Source organism: Pagrus pagrus (genome assembly GCF_965226575.1).
Source record: "Pagrus pagrus genome assembly, chromosome: 15".
NCBI lineage: Eukaryota > Metazoa > Chordata > Actinopteri > Spariformes > Sparidae > Pagrus > Pagrus pagrus.
The window spans coordinates 9354076-9369396 of NC_140199.1; the positions used below are offsets into that span (position 1 = coordinate 9354076).

At 40.4% G+C, this 15321-nt stretch overlaps 1 protein-coding gene across 2 annotated transcripts; it reads right to left on the bottom strand.

Annotated features, from left to right (window-relative positions):
• Positions 1–6: 6 nt before the first annotated feature.
• Positions 7–15303, bottom strand: p4ha1b (prolyl 4-hydroxylase, alpha polypeptide I b). 2 transcript variants are annotated; one of them, XM_084375306.1, is made up of 15 exons: positions 15068–15303; positions 9735–9817; positions 9419–9515; positions 9096–9247; positions 8713–8850; positions 8181–8420; positions 6581–6798; positions 6302–6478; positions 5226–5296; positions 3416–3515; positions 3097–3150; positions 2936–3001; positions 1868–1936; positions 1391–1487; positions 7–1232 (listed from the first exon to the last, which is right to left on the bottom strand). In XM_084375306.1, exons 1-15 carry the CDS (start codon positions 15079–15081, stop codon positions 1162–1164), a joined length of 1647 nt encoding a protein of 548 aa, XP_084231432.1. In that variant the 5' UTR covers positions 15082–15303; the 3' UTR covers positions 7–1161. The 2 variants fall into 2 exon arrangements, with proteins under 2 accessions (XP_084231432.1, XP_084231431.1); XM_084375305.1 differs by lacking the exon at positions 5226–5296 and adding an exon at positions 5959–6029 and having other exon boundaries at positions 15068–15292.
• Positions 15304–15321: the final 18 nt, after the last annotated feature.

Sequence of the window (15321 nt, forward strand, 5' to 3'; positions counted from 1 at the left end):
TAACTTGAGATCAAGAAAATAGTCTTTATTGTAGAAAAAAAACACAAGTTCAGACTTTCATTTGAGACAAAATAAAACGACACAAAACTGGCTTGGGACATATAAATAAAATGTTTCTTCCTTGGAAAACCTATTTATTCTTACTCTCAAAGGCACAGGTTACCACTGACAATGTTACAAACCCACCACAATCATTCACTCTAAAAGAAAAAAACACTGGGTATTTAAACCTGTCATGGCACAATGTAGTGTATCCACTCTTACATTTAATAGTGTTCATATGCTATTGTTACTTTGTTGTTCTGACAGCTCATGGACATTTCGGTCCTTCACAACACTGTGATGAATGAGTTAAACGTGAGAAACAGTAAATTTTATGTAGAATCGAGATGCATGTAACTGTGTCCAGGAGTCACATCTAATGCTCGAGTACAACAAATAACATAGTGTGACCTTTCAGATGAGCTTAAAAAAGACACTTTGAGGCACTGTGATATGTGGAAAATGTGCAGCATCGGAATAAAGTGTGTTATTTCTCACCCAAAACACAATCCTGGACTGTGGTCCAATTTTCCTTCTTTGAGGGGAAGGTCTGGCCATTTTTATGTGCTGAGTCATTCTTACCATATGTAAATTAAGCAAATAGAGAAATTCTATGAGCCTCATATGGAAAAGTCACTATGAATAATAAGCCATTTTGCAACCCTGTTGTTCAAAATGTTAAAAAAGAAAAATGTTTTATTTTCTCAAAAAAACCACAGTCCGAATGTGCTCTGTCAGAGAAATGAAAGGAATACGATGAATTAAAAAGGTGAACTGTGACTTTAAGGTCCAAAGGGACCGAGAGGAAGCTGGTTCCTCCTGAAAGATAACCTCACCACAGAGTAGAGTTCACACAGAGTTCAATGAAGGACACATGGGAGTATTTCTCCAAACCGTCCGACAACCTGAAGAATGTGTTATCTGTCACAGCGATGCTAATACTGTCCAAGGGGCTTGACATTAACCCAAACAATCTCTGGACTCAGAGCAGAACAGCTGAGAGGGAAAAAAGGGGGTTTTTGTAGTGAGGGAGTGAGCTATCTGGACCCCATGTATCATCTGCAGCAGTGTTCTTTGGTCCTGGGTGGTTCACAAGGAAGGAGAGAGAGAGGGGGGCCATCATTCAGTTTCATTTAGGCCACAAGGTCGCCGCCACTCCTGGCCTCGTTCATGGATCCATTTGTTTGATACTAAAGAGAAAGAAATAATACAACTTATAAATTCAAAACCAGGTTTCACTCTGACACTAGATGAAAATGCCTTTAAAATTTAAATTGTCTCTAGCAAGAGATGTCTACTCAGGTATTTATGGGTGGTTTAACAGGGAACCAGACAAAGAGGAGCTCACCCCACTTGTTGCCGACCAACACTGGACACGCTGCATGTCGGGTGCTGTAGTCTCCCTCCCCGCTGGCAAACAGATTGTACCAGAACACTGCAGAGCCCTGATATAAACACAAACAACAGGCAGCAGAGGTTAGCAGTGGTTCCCTCCAGGAACAGCTGGTAAATGTCAGCATCGGGCTTCTAAATTAATTCCCCAAGTAAGATTCTGAAAAGTGTAAACAAGAAAAAAAAAAAGAAAAATGAAAAACATTCTTTCTATGACAGGAATGAACAAATGGGCAGTTACTTACGACAGATTGTGTTGTGTGTGTGTTACTATTCCTCACCGAATGGCGAAAACAACAGCACAGCATTTTACACTTTTTATTCTATTCTATACTAATTAATTACAGCATTCATTTGGCTATAAGATCTGGCCAAATCAGCCACTTAGTCGATAAAAATGTTTCATAATAAGTGGTGGAACATGAGCATTTACCTTTTTGGGCCAAACTGCTGCACCAACATCTGGGAATACTGTGGCTCCACCGGCTGCAACATCACTCATCTGGAATACAGACAAAGAGGCAAAGAGAAGTCAGACTTTATCCATCGTGTCCAATAATTCTGTCGTCTCTATTATGAAAGCTCAATGGCGATTGTCCCATCTTTCCTCATTCAAGTAAATATAACATCCTCCTTATTGCATCAGCGTAGCAAACATGACCGACAGTCCCTCTTGTAATACCAGGGTGTCTCCCTGACCAAAACCAAAGGTGAAGATTTATGGTGAGCCTCATTCACCCATTGCATTGGCTCCGTTTATACACAGCTTTTTAAACCACAGGGACTAAATTTTACTCTGCACCATGTGGTGTCCTGCCTGGTTAAGGTCTCATTTTTGAATAAACCTTCCCCCAACTTTGTTAAGTTAAAAGCTCATGAGATTCCTTCAGGCACTTCAAATAGCTATCTGCTCTTTTACTGTTAGTGGTTGCTTTCAGAGTAATAATAGCAACATGTTCTTTTAATATATGCTACAGTATACATGGCATACACTATTGTAAACTGTTTACAATGTACATTCATGTGAGGAATGACTGTGATTGACTGATAAGTGTTCAAAATTAATACAGAACAAGGACAGGCTGTAAGTGTAGTAAAAGTCAACAAAACTTTTTCCTAAGTTAAAATAAGGACAAACATGTTTTAGTGAAATGATTTTGACCAAACGAGCCCAATCTTTGACATCATTTTCAAAGTTTTTAAGTGAATTCAAATCATTTATTTCACTATTACTGTCATTATTTTTCTGCTAGTGCCAGCACTTCATTGAAGCTTAATGATTTCTATAATCAGAGAACTATTGAAACCTATCATGAAGTATTCAGTACGTTAGAAAACATCAGGATCTTGATTAGAATTTAAAGTAAGGTGCTGTGGATTTGAGGAATGATTTTGTGAAGCCGGACACACCAGCATTTCTGACACGATGGTTTGGCCACCTTGTATGTTGAACTGAAAGTTAATAACATTGGTCGTTAGGTGTTTTTAGGAGTTTACTCACATAGAAGAGCCATGTTGCTATGCGGTTCCCAGTTCCCAGCTCTTTAAAGGCATCTGGCTCATCTTTCTGTGGAGAGAGTCAACATCAGGTTGTTTTGCCATATTAACACTACTGTCCATTTATATACATGTACATTTACTTGTGTTAATCATAAGTCTTACCCTTCCGAAGTCAAAGTGAGGTTCGTATTGACCTCCAACGCCATAATTTGCAACCTACAGAAATCATAAAATGATTTAAGACTCACAATTGTACAGATCAGGTTTCCAGCAGACTATCACACACAAACAAGAGGCTTCTTGAGGGGAAAGGGGATTGTTCGAGTACATTTTATAAATGTAATGTATAAAATGTAATGTATAAAAGAATTCTGACAATTCAGAAAGGTTTTGCCTTTAAAAACTTGAATCAAAATCTAAGAAGAACAAAAAAAAACTGTGTTGAACGCCCACACCTTCTACTGATGAAGTAACTCTTTACCTGCAGCTCTTCTGCAGTGTCCATTTCAAGCCCTGTAAGATCTTCAATTCTCTGGTTGATCGTCTCAATCATTGGATCTTCATAGCCAGTGAGCCAAGCGCTGTTACGCAGGAGGGAAAGCACAACAATTGAGAAAGAAGAGAAAAATCCTACACAGTATGTCAGTGAGGCACATATTTGTCCACTAGAGGGTAGCAGAGATGTCTTCTGAATCAGGCCAATGTCATGCTGAACACATGCTGTGAAAAGCTCTGGACGAAAGCGAAGTTGGCATTACAAGACGACAGAAAAAGAGGAAGTGGAGGTATGAAGAAAATGAAAAATAGGAAACCGGCCCAACATTCAGAATCTCCAATCAGCTCAGGGTACAGGGTTGTACTGATTTCAAACTATGTGTGCAGTTAAGAATGTGGACACAAGAGTCTGGTTGAGGACTACGGCAAAATATTTTCATGGATTTAACTGCTGACACTACCCTCCTTTCATTCTCACTGTTACACCCCAGTCCAAGAGAAGGCTTCTAATGAAATGAGCTCTTGACCGAGCATGGCACTTCTCGTGAATTATTAAGGCATGACAAAACTTCAGTTCTGCAGACCGCATTGTAAAATTCAAATTGGCATTTTGTCTGGCTCACCCATTAAAAGGCCACAGAATGCACTAAAAAACTGTAAAACGACATATAATACTAAAATAGAAGTGAAAATACAATGCAATACCAACACAAGCAAAGATACAATTGATTGCTTTCTTTTTTGAGACCTCTCACAGCCTACAAGATGAGTCCAACCCCCCACTGTCTCTTGTGCATGTATGACCTGTGATGAGTCATTTCTTTTTCTGTTGATATAAGTAATAGTTTGAAGGAAAGCTGGACCAAATGTGAGCTAAAATGTATTAGCTTGTGTTTTCTTAATGTGTCTTGCAGCCAGTTCAGAAAGCGGTCAAACTCTTCTGAGTGCATCTGTCTGTCTGTTCTCTCTTTCTCTTAATATTCGCTGAAATGGAAGTACATGCTGGCTAACACGTACGCATACAAACACATCAAAGGGGCACCACACCCACGCAGCCTGACATTAATTGCCAAGAACAGTAAAACCAAAGAAACGTGGGGGTTTTGGTGGCTTGCTAAGTCTGATATTTTTAGGGTGGGATGTAAGTTTAACCTACAATAGGCGATTTATCTATCAGTGAAAACATCTTTTTAACTACAATGTAACGGCAGGAAAATAACTCTCTCTCCGCACACTTGCAGCATACATCTATCTGTGCATCCAGACTCTGTTTCTCAATCTCTAAAGCTGATATGGAAGTTGAAGAAGAGAAAGTAGAACCGCAGCAGTTGTAATGAGCTCATACGAGAACGCGACACAGATTCATTCCTTGGAAAGCGCAATGGGGAATTGAGATTCAGCTTTGGATCTCAAATAACCTGGGAGGGATGGCAGAGGGGAAGAAAACAGGTTGTTACTGTTACTGTGCATTTTCCAGGAAAATCCCTAAATCACTGGGTAAACTGCAGGAAGAAAGAATATTTTAGCTACACCAAAAAGCAACAACAGAGGATAGTTTTGCTTGGTTTAAACTATATTTTAGCTCAATTTGGTGTGGTGGAAATCAGTTGAAGTTTTCACTTAAACCAAATTAAAACCTCCTCTATTATTACTTTTCCAGGTGTAGCTCCTTCTTTAAATTTTTTCCATGGGGTTTACTGGGTGCATGGCTGAATGAGTGTTTCAGCTAGCGCACAGAAATAAAGGCGAAGAGATGGATGGAGGGGAGCGCACTGCAGTAACCTGTGACCCCTTACCTCTTGGAGACTCTGTATTGGGCCGTGGTAAGTTTCCCAGTTTCAGGGTCATGCACCGTGGCTCGCCTTAACTACAGTAGATTCCCCAGCAGAAGGACACAGAGTTTGGGGAAGAAAGGATACAAAAAGGAAGGAAAAAGGACAATGGAATATGATACACACATGAGGACGAGTGGAAAGTGAGAGGAGGAAAGAGGGAGAGAGAAAACAGGCAGAACCGGTCACTAGTTGTCAAAGTTTTTCTTAAGAAGGCCCAAGAGTGTGTTTCAAAAGGCGATGCTAGAAAGCAAATTTCTGAAAATCTATAATTGAGTGCCTCTGATACACCTCTTGGCTCACAAAGGCAGCTATGTTAATAACAACTAGTAGAAAAAGTAACACATTTTCCCCATCCGCTATCTTCTTGTGTTACCTTTCCGTAGCAGACTCCTGAGCAGAAACGTATCCACAACAAATCCAAAATGACAGCACATTTCAAACTATTTTTGTTCCATAAACCAGTAATAGCCTACAAAAGTGTAAAGCTTTGATCTTTCTCAGCTGGATCCTGTGCTTCAGCTCAGGAGCCTTTACGCTTTGGCTGGGCGGTGAAACTGAATAATACGGACGGGCGGGAATACAGAGGAGAAATGGTATGAGCTACTGAGGGAAGAAGGAGGAAAAAAATCCCACTATCTCCCTCTCAGATCCCTCATATATCTCATGTTCTTGGCGTCTCCTGGCTGTACCTTACCTTTTGCTGATCCGGTATGGAGCTGTCTCCAGCACTCCTGTGATGGGGTTGGAGATGGTGGCCCTGCGTAGCTGTGAAGCCAGGGACATGATTTACCCATACACAGACAGACACACACACACAAAGATGTGTGTGCATGTGTGCTTGCCTAGCTAGCAGCATCACATCAACCAACCTCACAGCTTTGAGCTTCCACCCCTCAACAAACTAAACTACATAACAGAAACTTAAAAGACGAAAGTATGTTCCTACTAAACCACAGTTAGCTATTACAGTAAGTGACCAATATAGCTTTATACATGCATCATGTGAGCTTTATGTGAAACTACTTAGAATCGCTTACCCGTGGCTTTGCCAGCTGCTTGACCTTCTCGATTTCACTGTCAGAGATGATGTCGAGGTAGCGGACAATGTAAGGGCGGTCCCACTCATCCTGCTGTTTGACGGGTGACAGCACGAACTGGGGGTTGCGGTTGTTGTCATAGTAGCGACAGAACAGCCGGCTTTCCCTGCGGGGGGTCTGATTGAGGGAAAAGGAAAGGAGAAAACAAATGAGTTGAAACCAAGGTGTGTTTTTGTAAATTAGAAATTGTGTTTTTGTGTATCTCTTTCTCTCCCTCACCATTCTGATGCCCTCCCCTCGGCAAAGCATCTCGTACTTCTTCCTCTCAGGGATCAGCTGAAAGGTGGGCTTCTTTTTGGGCTTTTTCTTCTTCTCAGTTGTGTCTCTTTTCTCTCGCTCCTCCTTTTTTGGAGGTTCATCCCCTGCAGCCTTCTTCTGCTTCTCCAACTGGAACTCAAAGTACTTCAGGTTGCCCTTGGCGCGCTGGTGCTCTGGGTCTGAGAGACCAGAAATACAACAGAAATAATAGTAGTGATTACAAATAGTGACAACGACAGTAATTACACCTCAGAATATCACACCCCATGTTATCACAATAACGGAGCTTCCAACATGGCGTGATTATATGCTATTTATTCTGTCCAGCCGTATAAAGTTCTCAGAAACAAGATGTACAAACAGGACGGATTAATTCAAGGGCTGAATTGGAGGAAAATGTGGTATAAGGTCACCGCCAAGGCTTCATCAGAATATTATTTCAAATTCATGTTTCAAGACAATCAGATTAATTGTATTGCAGCATCTATTATCATCTACAGTATTAATCAAGAGAATATGCAACAAACTAAAGTGCCAAATTGAGGCTGGTAGGATGAAATACACCAGAAATACACTAGACTGACTTGTCCAACTGTTCCACCAACCCTGTAAATCAAAGCCCTTCCCATCCACACTGCATCAGTAGGCTTCCCTGCACAGTCTAGAACTGATATCATACAAGTCATCAAAAATAAAAAAGAGTAATAATAAAGTGCTCTGATCAGTCACTTTTACTTAACATTCAAGCAATCTCATTTCAGGATTGACCTGACCTGTGATCCAAATCCCACACTGTAAGGAAAAGATAATGCTCTGCAATCTCATCACCCTCTATAAAGATTATAAATGTTGTGATCAAATCTTATTGGATGCAGGCTGGTTGTGTTGTCAAAAGTATTCAAATATCAATAAATATTGATACTGAATATATGGTTTCAATATTAAATTTTTGCAGTATCAATACTCTCCCCTCTGACAGCAAGTTCACACATGTACCACGTTTGCGCCTACATAGTCTCACCTCATCCAAAAGTAAATTAACTTAGATGCTGTTCCAGAATTCTTCATCTTCAGTACTCTCTGATTACCGTACATTCTCTACCATCAGTTAATAAAAGGAGAAGAAGTTCTACCTGCGTCTCTGAAAGGCCCCGGGGCTGTTTTGTATAATGCCAAATGTTTAAACAACCATGACAAATGTTAGATCAGTATCTAACTGTGATGGTTAAAACAACATTTTGTGAGTGGAAAAAAACTTCTCAGACTTGTAATGGCTTGGTTTGGCATAACAATGTAAATGGTCGAGAATGTTGTGGTCCGTCTGTGTGGCTTGGAAATGTTGGCCTCTGTTAAGCATATCATTCGGTTAAAACCAAAGTAAATGTCTCATTTGCTGCCTAATTCATCTAATTTACTGACTGACTTAATTCCAACAATTTAGATAATCAATCCTGATGTGCCCTCCTTTCTTTAAAGGGTCTTTGTGTGTCTGGTAAAATTAAGGCTATTTCCGCATCATTACAGTCTTATCTAAGTAAACAGAAGGCGTGCAGGGACTCACCCAGTGCAAGCAGCTCCTTGGTGTACTCCAGGGCTCGCTCTATATCCCCCTGTTGGTAGATGGAGTAGCTGAGGTAGTCGAGCACTGTCACCTTATCTAAAGTGGACTCCTCTCCCTCTTCAAGCTGTTTCAGGGCCTGGGCCATCCACAGCTCTGTGTGGTAGTAATCGACATCAGAGTAGGCGATTTTCGCCAGCTCGTAACAGTCCTCCACTGTCATTAGGCTCTTGTGTTTCACTCCTAGTGTGCAGAGGATACAGTAGGGGAACATTGGTATAGAAGATGCAACACAGAAACCAAGTAAAGACCTGGCATTGTTTCATTGATTCATTGTTTGTTTCTTTTGCAAGAAAAATGCAAAACGAGAGAATACGCTGCTTTTCTTAGTCTTACATCTTACTAAAGTGAATATCTCTGAGTAAAGGACTGCATGGTCTGCTATCTACTGTCCATGTCTGTTAATTTGAATGCTTCCTGGAAAGCAACAGGTCCTTAGAGATAAAAAAAAACTTTGTGTCAAGTAGGCATTTACCTGGTAGGTCTCCTGTAGAGATGGTGTGGGCATCCAGTCTGTAAGTGTCTTGTAACCTGAGGAGAGCTTTAGCAGCCCCCGTCTGGTCCTCATCTGTGGGAAAGTGCTGCCTCTGGATGGTGAGGTTGGAAATAAATCCTGAAGGAGACAGACCGGAAAGGACAGAGAATAACAGACTCAGATGATTACGTATGTACATAACAAAACAGTAAAATGGAAGATAAATACGATAAAATTTGGTTAGCAGACACAAAGACCAAAAAAACTAATCGATTAATAAAGAAAATAATCATAGTGTTAATAGTAAGTGTTAAACAACAATTAAAATAATCATTAGTTGCAGCCCTGCCACATAGTATTTTAAAATCCTTCTTTTTCCTTACCATCAGTGGTGTCACTGAGTACAAGGCTCTCCAGGTCCCCCCACTCTGTGTTCAGCCTCTTCATAAGTTTGAAGGCATTGACAGGGTGCCCCAGGAAGCCCTCGGGGTCCTGTGTGGCTGTGGCTGACAATGAATCCAACTTATCAGCCCACCTAACATAAAGATGGTAATCCAGAGGGAGTCCATGATTCACAAGCAATATGAAATCATGTATCACAAATATTAAGAACTGTGTGCAGTACAGATACCTGTGTAAGTGTCTGTTTTGAGTGCACCTACAGTATGTGTATGCTATTAATATCTTTTTGGGTCCACAAACTCACTGTTTGATGCGCTCAAGCTTGTTCTCCTCTGCTCTGATGTAGTCCTTTAGTGAGGTGACAAGGTCTTTTTCTGTGTATAACAGATCAGTCATCTGGCCTGAAGGACACAAATCAGACACGGTGAACTTTAAAGCTGCAATGATAAATTGCACAGAGCTTCACTAATGTCATCAGATCATTAAAGGATCCCACAATGTCATGACTTTTTCTGCTTCCATATGGTTAAACATGAACATTTTTCAAAAAGAACCACTGAAGTCAGCAGAGGGAGCAATTATTTACAATATGAGTGGCAAGTGTTGCCTGTTAGTTTTACCTATAGAGGTGTAGAAGTCATTGCCGGCTGAGAGGGACTTCAGGGAGCTCAGCAACAATAAACACCAACATGGCAGCTCCATCCTGAAAGCAAGAGAGAGAGATTTAGTCAGTTGTGTTAAAATAACTTGAAAACCAAATCGTGCTTGTTAAAAAAATCTTAGTTCCAGCTGGATGTCATGTCTCCTGAATTTAGTGCTACCAAAATTGTGCTGGCCTCAGAATAACCTCTCCTTCACTACTTACAAACCATGGTGACTCCTGTCAAGGCTCTGTGTGATGCTTGAGAACTTACTGTCATGTCAGAACCATATAATAGCCACAAATTAATACTGCAGGCTGTAGGAGCTCCTTTTTCCACTTTTAGTCATGTACCACCTGGGTTTCTTGAGCTCACTCCCAGTGAGGCACATCAAACATTCCAGACTTTACAACTCATCCAGATTACTACTTCTCCTGTTGTACCAAATCTCCCTGATTGCCCTCATTTACTCTCTCCAGCTCTGCTCCTTCCAACTGAAATAAACACCTGGTTGTTTGCACCATTTATGACCAGATTATCCACAGACCTACTGTGCGCATTTTAGCTTTGTTTCTGGAGAGGCGTGTTGCTGTGGAGTGAGCAGAAGTCTAAGCGACAGTTGTGTCAAAACTATCTCACTAGTTTTTGAATGCGATTTAGGTGAACTGACCATTTCGGAAATACAGACATGCGAGTCTTGACCTAGAAAACAGCAGCAGCCTAACAACCACCACACAAAGCCAAATATAAATCTTTGGTTGCTGCCACTGTGTCCGGTTTGGCTTTGAAGCTGGCACAGCCATAACGACTACTGGGCTTCTAGTCTGTGAGGAGTGGCACTGTGATCTATTTACCCATACAGACAGAGAATTAGAAGAGAATGCAGGAAGACTGCCAGGAAGATGTATGCAGGCATATAGTCAGGTGTATCTTAAGAGCATTCCCCCATTTTCATATATTTTAGATGAAACTGGTCAGTGGCAGAGGAGTCCTGCGAGGACAATAACATCTTTGTTATTGTGGTAAAAGAAAATGTGCAATAACAGAAATCTGCAATTGGATCTGGATCAAAAACCACATAACAATAGACATCACGGGATACTTGTGTGAGAATTTTACTTCTCTTTTTAATTTCCTCTATCCAAACACCTGCATCCTGATCTGCACCAAAAATGAGTCATTCTTCGGCGGATGGCCTAACTTTCTAAGTGTTACATTTGTTAAGTCTGTTGGCACATTAGATAGACATGAGATATCATGTTAACAAATAAACAAACTGGACGGAAAGTAGATCCAAAGTTGAACATTCCTGAACTTCTGTGCAGCACATTGTCATAAAAATCCAATTCAACCAACAAAGGAAAGAGACGTGGAAAGTGTTTTTTATTATTCCAACACAAGTCTGAAGCTGCTGTGTATATGCACGTCACTATTTCTTCTGTCTCTGAGGGATCTTAACCAAATGGGAATGCCTGTTTTGTTACCAAGACAGCATAGATGAGGAAACTATGACCTTTGGGTGTCTTTAGTGGATTATGTAGTTTATATACAACACAAGTAAGATAACAAACTGAACAGCTAGGCTCTTCTCTTGCTACTTGAAAAAGCCTTGCTAGACAGTACTGTGTTGTTTATGAACTGAGCAAGACTCTCCTTAGGTCAGACATAACAAAGATAAAAGGCCCTCATTATAATGTTAAAAGACAAATTCTCACACTACTCTGATATTCTTGACCTGGAGACTTAACTTAAAGTCAGAGCAAGTGTACAGAGAATAATACATAATGATTAACTGATTTGTAACTGTAAAGACTACAATGATGTAAAGCAAAATTTGCTGTGAACTATCAAACAAACATTCAGAGAATCCATAACGGTAGCTTCTAACTTAGTGACATATACGCCCAGGTTCTGTTTCATCCTGAAATCAAACATGGCTTAGAGCTGCATCGATAAGTCAATTAACAAAAATAATTGCAACTATATTGGTGATAAATTCATTGCCTTTTTGTTTGTTTGTTTTTTTGCAAGAAAAATGCAACATAGGTTCTCAAATGAGAGAATTCCCTGCTTGTCTTAGTCTTACATCTTTCTAAAGTGATCTCTAAGTAAAGGACTGTTGGTCTGAAAAAAAAATAGACATTTTAAAGCCTTTTCTTACTGTTTCTGGTATTTTATAGAATTAAAACATCATATCAGACAAAACAATTATGGAAATGTTGGGCAGATTAATCGATAATAACAATATTTTTAGTTGAGGCCTTATCAAAATACTTTCTCAAACTCAAAAAAAGATGTATTAGTCCGTTTTATAGCTTATTTTAAATAATGGATAAACACAAGAGGTAAATGTATGTCAATAGCACTGTAAATAACCATTACATACATACTGCACACACAGGAACACTGCAAACGCTCACATACACCTGGTAGCAAAGTAAAGGTCATGCATGAAACGTGCATCTATGCAGATTTGTAACGCCTTTTGACTGGAAGCAGACAACAGGCTCAGGCAGGTTCTGACTTTGCCAAAATTCTTCAGTGAAAATAAAAGAATTACTTCGTATGACATTTCAATTTAGGTCAAGTAGCAGGCAGCAGGCAGGAAGGAAAATGAATCTGCTCTGCAGATTCAATTAAAAAGATAAATAAAATGATTTTAAATTCAAATCTATTTAGTATATTTAGGTAGGAACTGTGAGGCGAAATGCAAATCACCATTATCCCAAACTGTTGCTACCGTATTTCCAAAATCTGTGGTGCCACACAGTCCTGAACACTATAAATATGCCTGTGCCACTTAGCTTTCCAGGAAAAAGACTCAGTAGAATATAATTACTGTAATGACAGGCTGACAGCTTATGTGCATCTGTTGTTATAATGTTGTAGCAGTGTGATGTCAAGATTAAAGCTGAAAGTATATGTGTCATGCCACACATGAGAGTGAGTGGTAGTGAGAGTGTTTGTGCGCACAGGACATCTGAGGGCTCCAAAACATTCCCCAGGCCAATGTAACATTAAACCTGTCACAGACACTGAGAGGCAATTTGTGAGAAGGCTATTTTGCCTGACATTTGCCTGAATGTTTTTTCGTCCAACTTCTCAAACTATGTGTAAATTGTGCTGTGTTCTGTTCAGACATGTTTATTAGGAGACTCTTTTTCACCTTGTAGCCTCATGTTATAATTGTGGATGAAGAGGATCACAGTTGGCATTAGCAAGGACTGATTCACCCATAGAACATCTTACATTGTAAGATAATAAGCTGTGATGTTCACTGCATTACAGGACTTATTCATTTACTGACTGCATGTTTTCCTGTTTCCTACTTTGCCTAGAACGACTTTCAACAAAACCCTGAGACCAGAACTGAACCAGTTACTTGTGCAATCTAAATGTAGGACAGACAAATACCAAAAGCTGCAAGGAGTGGAGTATTTTCTCTTGTGGGGGGGGGAAGGTTAAAGGATAAGTTCACTCAAAATTGAAGTCATTATTCACTTCGGTCAAGCTGATGGAAAGTCAGGTGAAAGTTTCGTAGTCCTTAAATCATTTCTGGAGCTTCACAGCAAAACAGTGTTGCAGCATTCTCCTAAACTAAAGTAGATGTTTTAGAAAGGAAACTGTAAAAGAAATGGCTCCATACAGCTCACCCAGCACAATCCAAATCTCCAGAAGCCCTTGGATCCCAAACTGATTTATGGAAAACTTAGTTCATGTTGGATGAGTTGTATTGGAGCCAATTTATGTTGTGTCAGTTGTTGTTGTTGTTTTGTTTTTTTAACATATATAAAAAAAAGTCCCCATCAACTTCAGTTGTTTAAGAGAATGCTGCAACGCTGATCTGCTGTGAAGCTCCATGAAATGGTTTGTTCACCCCACTTTCCATCAGCATGGGGGTGAGAATATGACAAAATGTTTCATTTTTGGGTGAACTTATGCTTTAAACTTGTGGGGATTATAGGTCTTCTACTATCCAATCTAACTAATGTATTTCTTACAGTACAAAATCCAACAATTTCCATTGGCATGTGGCTGGATAGATCATGACTAAACTGTCATTTAGCCAAAGAAGATAATAAAGACAATCCAGCTGTTTTCGTGTCATAAACATGTATCCACAGTATCCACATGGGAAATGTAGCCTTCTAGGCAAGAAGGCAAAGAACAATAAATAAAATAACCTGTATTATTTTGATAAAATTACAATATGTTACATCATTACTGTACGCTATCACAAGAAAAATGTAAATCCGAGTATCACTGTTAAATACTTAGTATTCAATGCATCTCCTCAGCCTCACTGTAGTCACTACAGGTTTAAACAAATGCTAGACTTCTCCTCTCAGTCTGCATTTTATTCTAGGGGCTTCTTCACTGAGAAATCTGGCCTCCATCACAACTATCTCCTCCAAGTTTTTACAGGGAGAGAGGCTGTGGAGTCAGATATCACAGGATGTGGATGGAAGAGGACTGCCACGTCTTCGCCCCTCCCCGCCGGGGAAGCTCATGTGAAGACTGAGCACTGCCCAATGGAGTCCGACTGTACTTACCTGCAATAACCCGCCTGTAACCCCTGCAAGCTGACTGACAGCAGGGGGGGGGGGCTTTTTAATGCCTTTATTTACTCCCGAATGACTTTAGATAATTAGCAAAGCAACAATCATATCTCGTAAAGGAAAAACAAACGTAACGTCACAAGTTTGAAGTTAATATATTAGCTTTTATTCCTACTCTGGTTCATTGCGGTGTATACTATGGCAGACTGTGTGATTGTTAATGTACAAAATGTCTTAAATAATAAATAAAACCCGAGTGTTTTGAGTTGTTATTCAGTGTACTGTATGTGGAGCAGGGTGAAGGCAGCAGCAGCAGCATCCCACGCTGCATTGCACAGGAATGCCATTGATGCTAATTTCACTGGCAAAAACTCAGGCTTGGGTTTACTTTTCTCGCTATTTTCCGCTCGGGATAAATGAGTCCGGCTAGTTCGTCTGCCTGTTAATCGGTCAAGCCTCGCCGTTTTCTCCGCTGCTGCCGAGAAACATTAACATTTGTGCAAAGTTTCATCCAGGTTAGCTAGTTTTCAGCTAGCTTAGCCGGCTAACAACTTTAGTAGTGGAATAACGTAACTAAGCGACGGTCCGAGTGTTTAACGGTCGTCACGGGGTGTACGGCAAAAAAAAAGAAAAACGTGGAAAAAAGACGGCCATTAATCGCAAATTGACATGATAGCTGACGTGAAAGGGCTGCAAACTTTTTTATTCAGACGAGCTTTTGCCATCTTCTTTGATTCAAGAGTCGATATTTACCTTAACGAGAGCATCCTGTTGGGAGAAAGCTGTTGTCGGATCCTCGGGTCTCGGTGCGGTTAACGGTGACAAGATGAGCAGCAGCCCGGTGGTGCCTCGTCCTTAACTGTGATGTTTCGGTGCACTTTTGGCCATCTGCCGGTCAGGGGCTGGCTTTCTAAGAGCCCGAGTCTGAATGCTACGTGCAGATTCTCACATTCATACAGCCTCCTCTTTCTTACTCGGAACTTTAGGGGTTGTCGTTTGTAAATTGC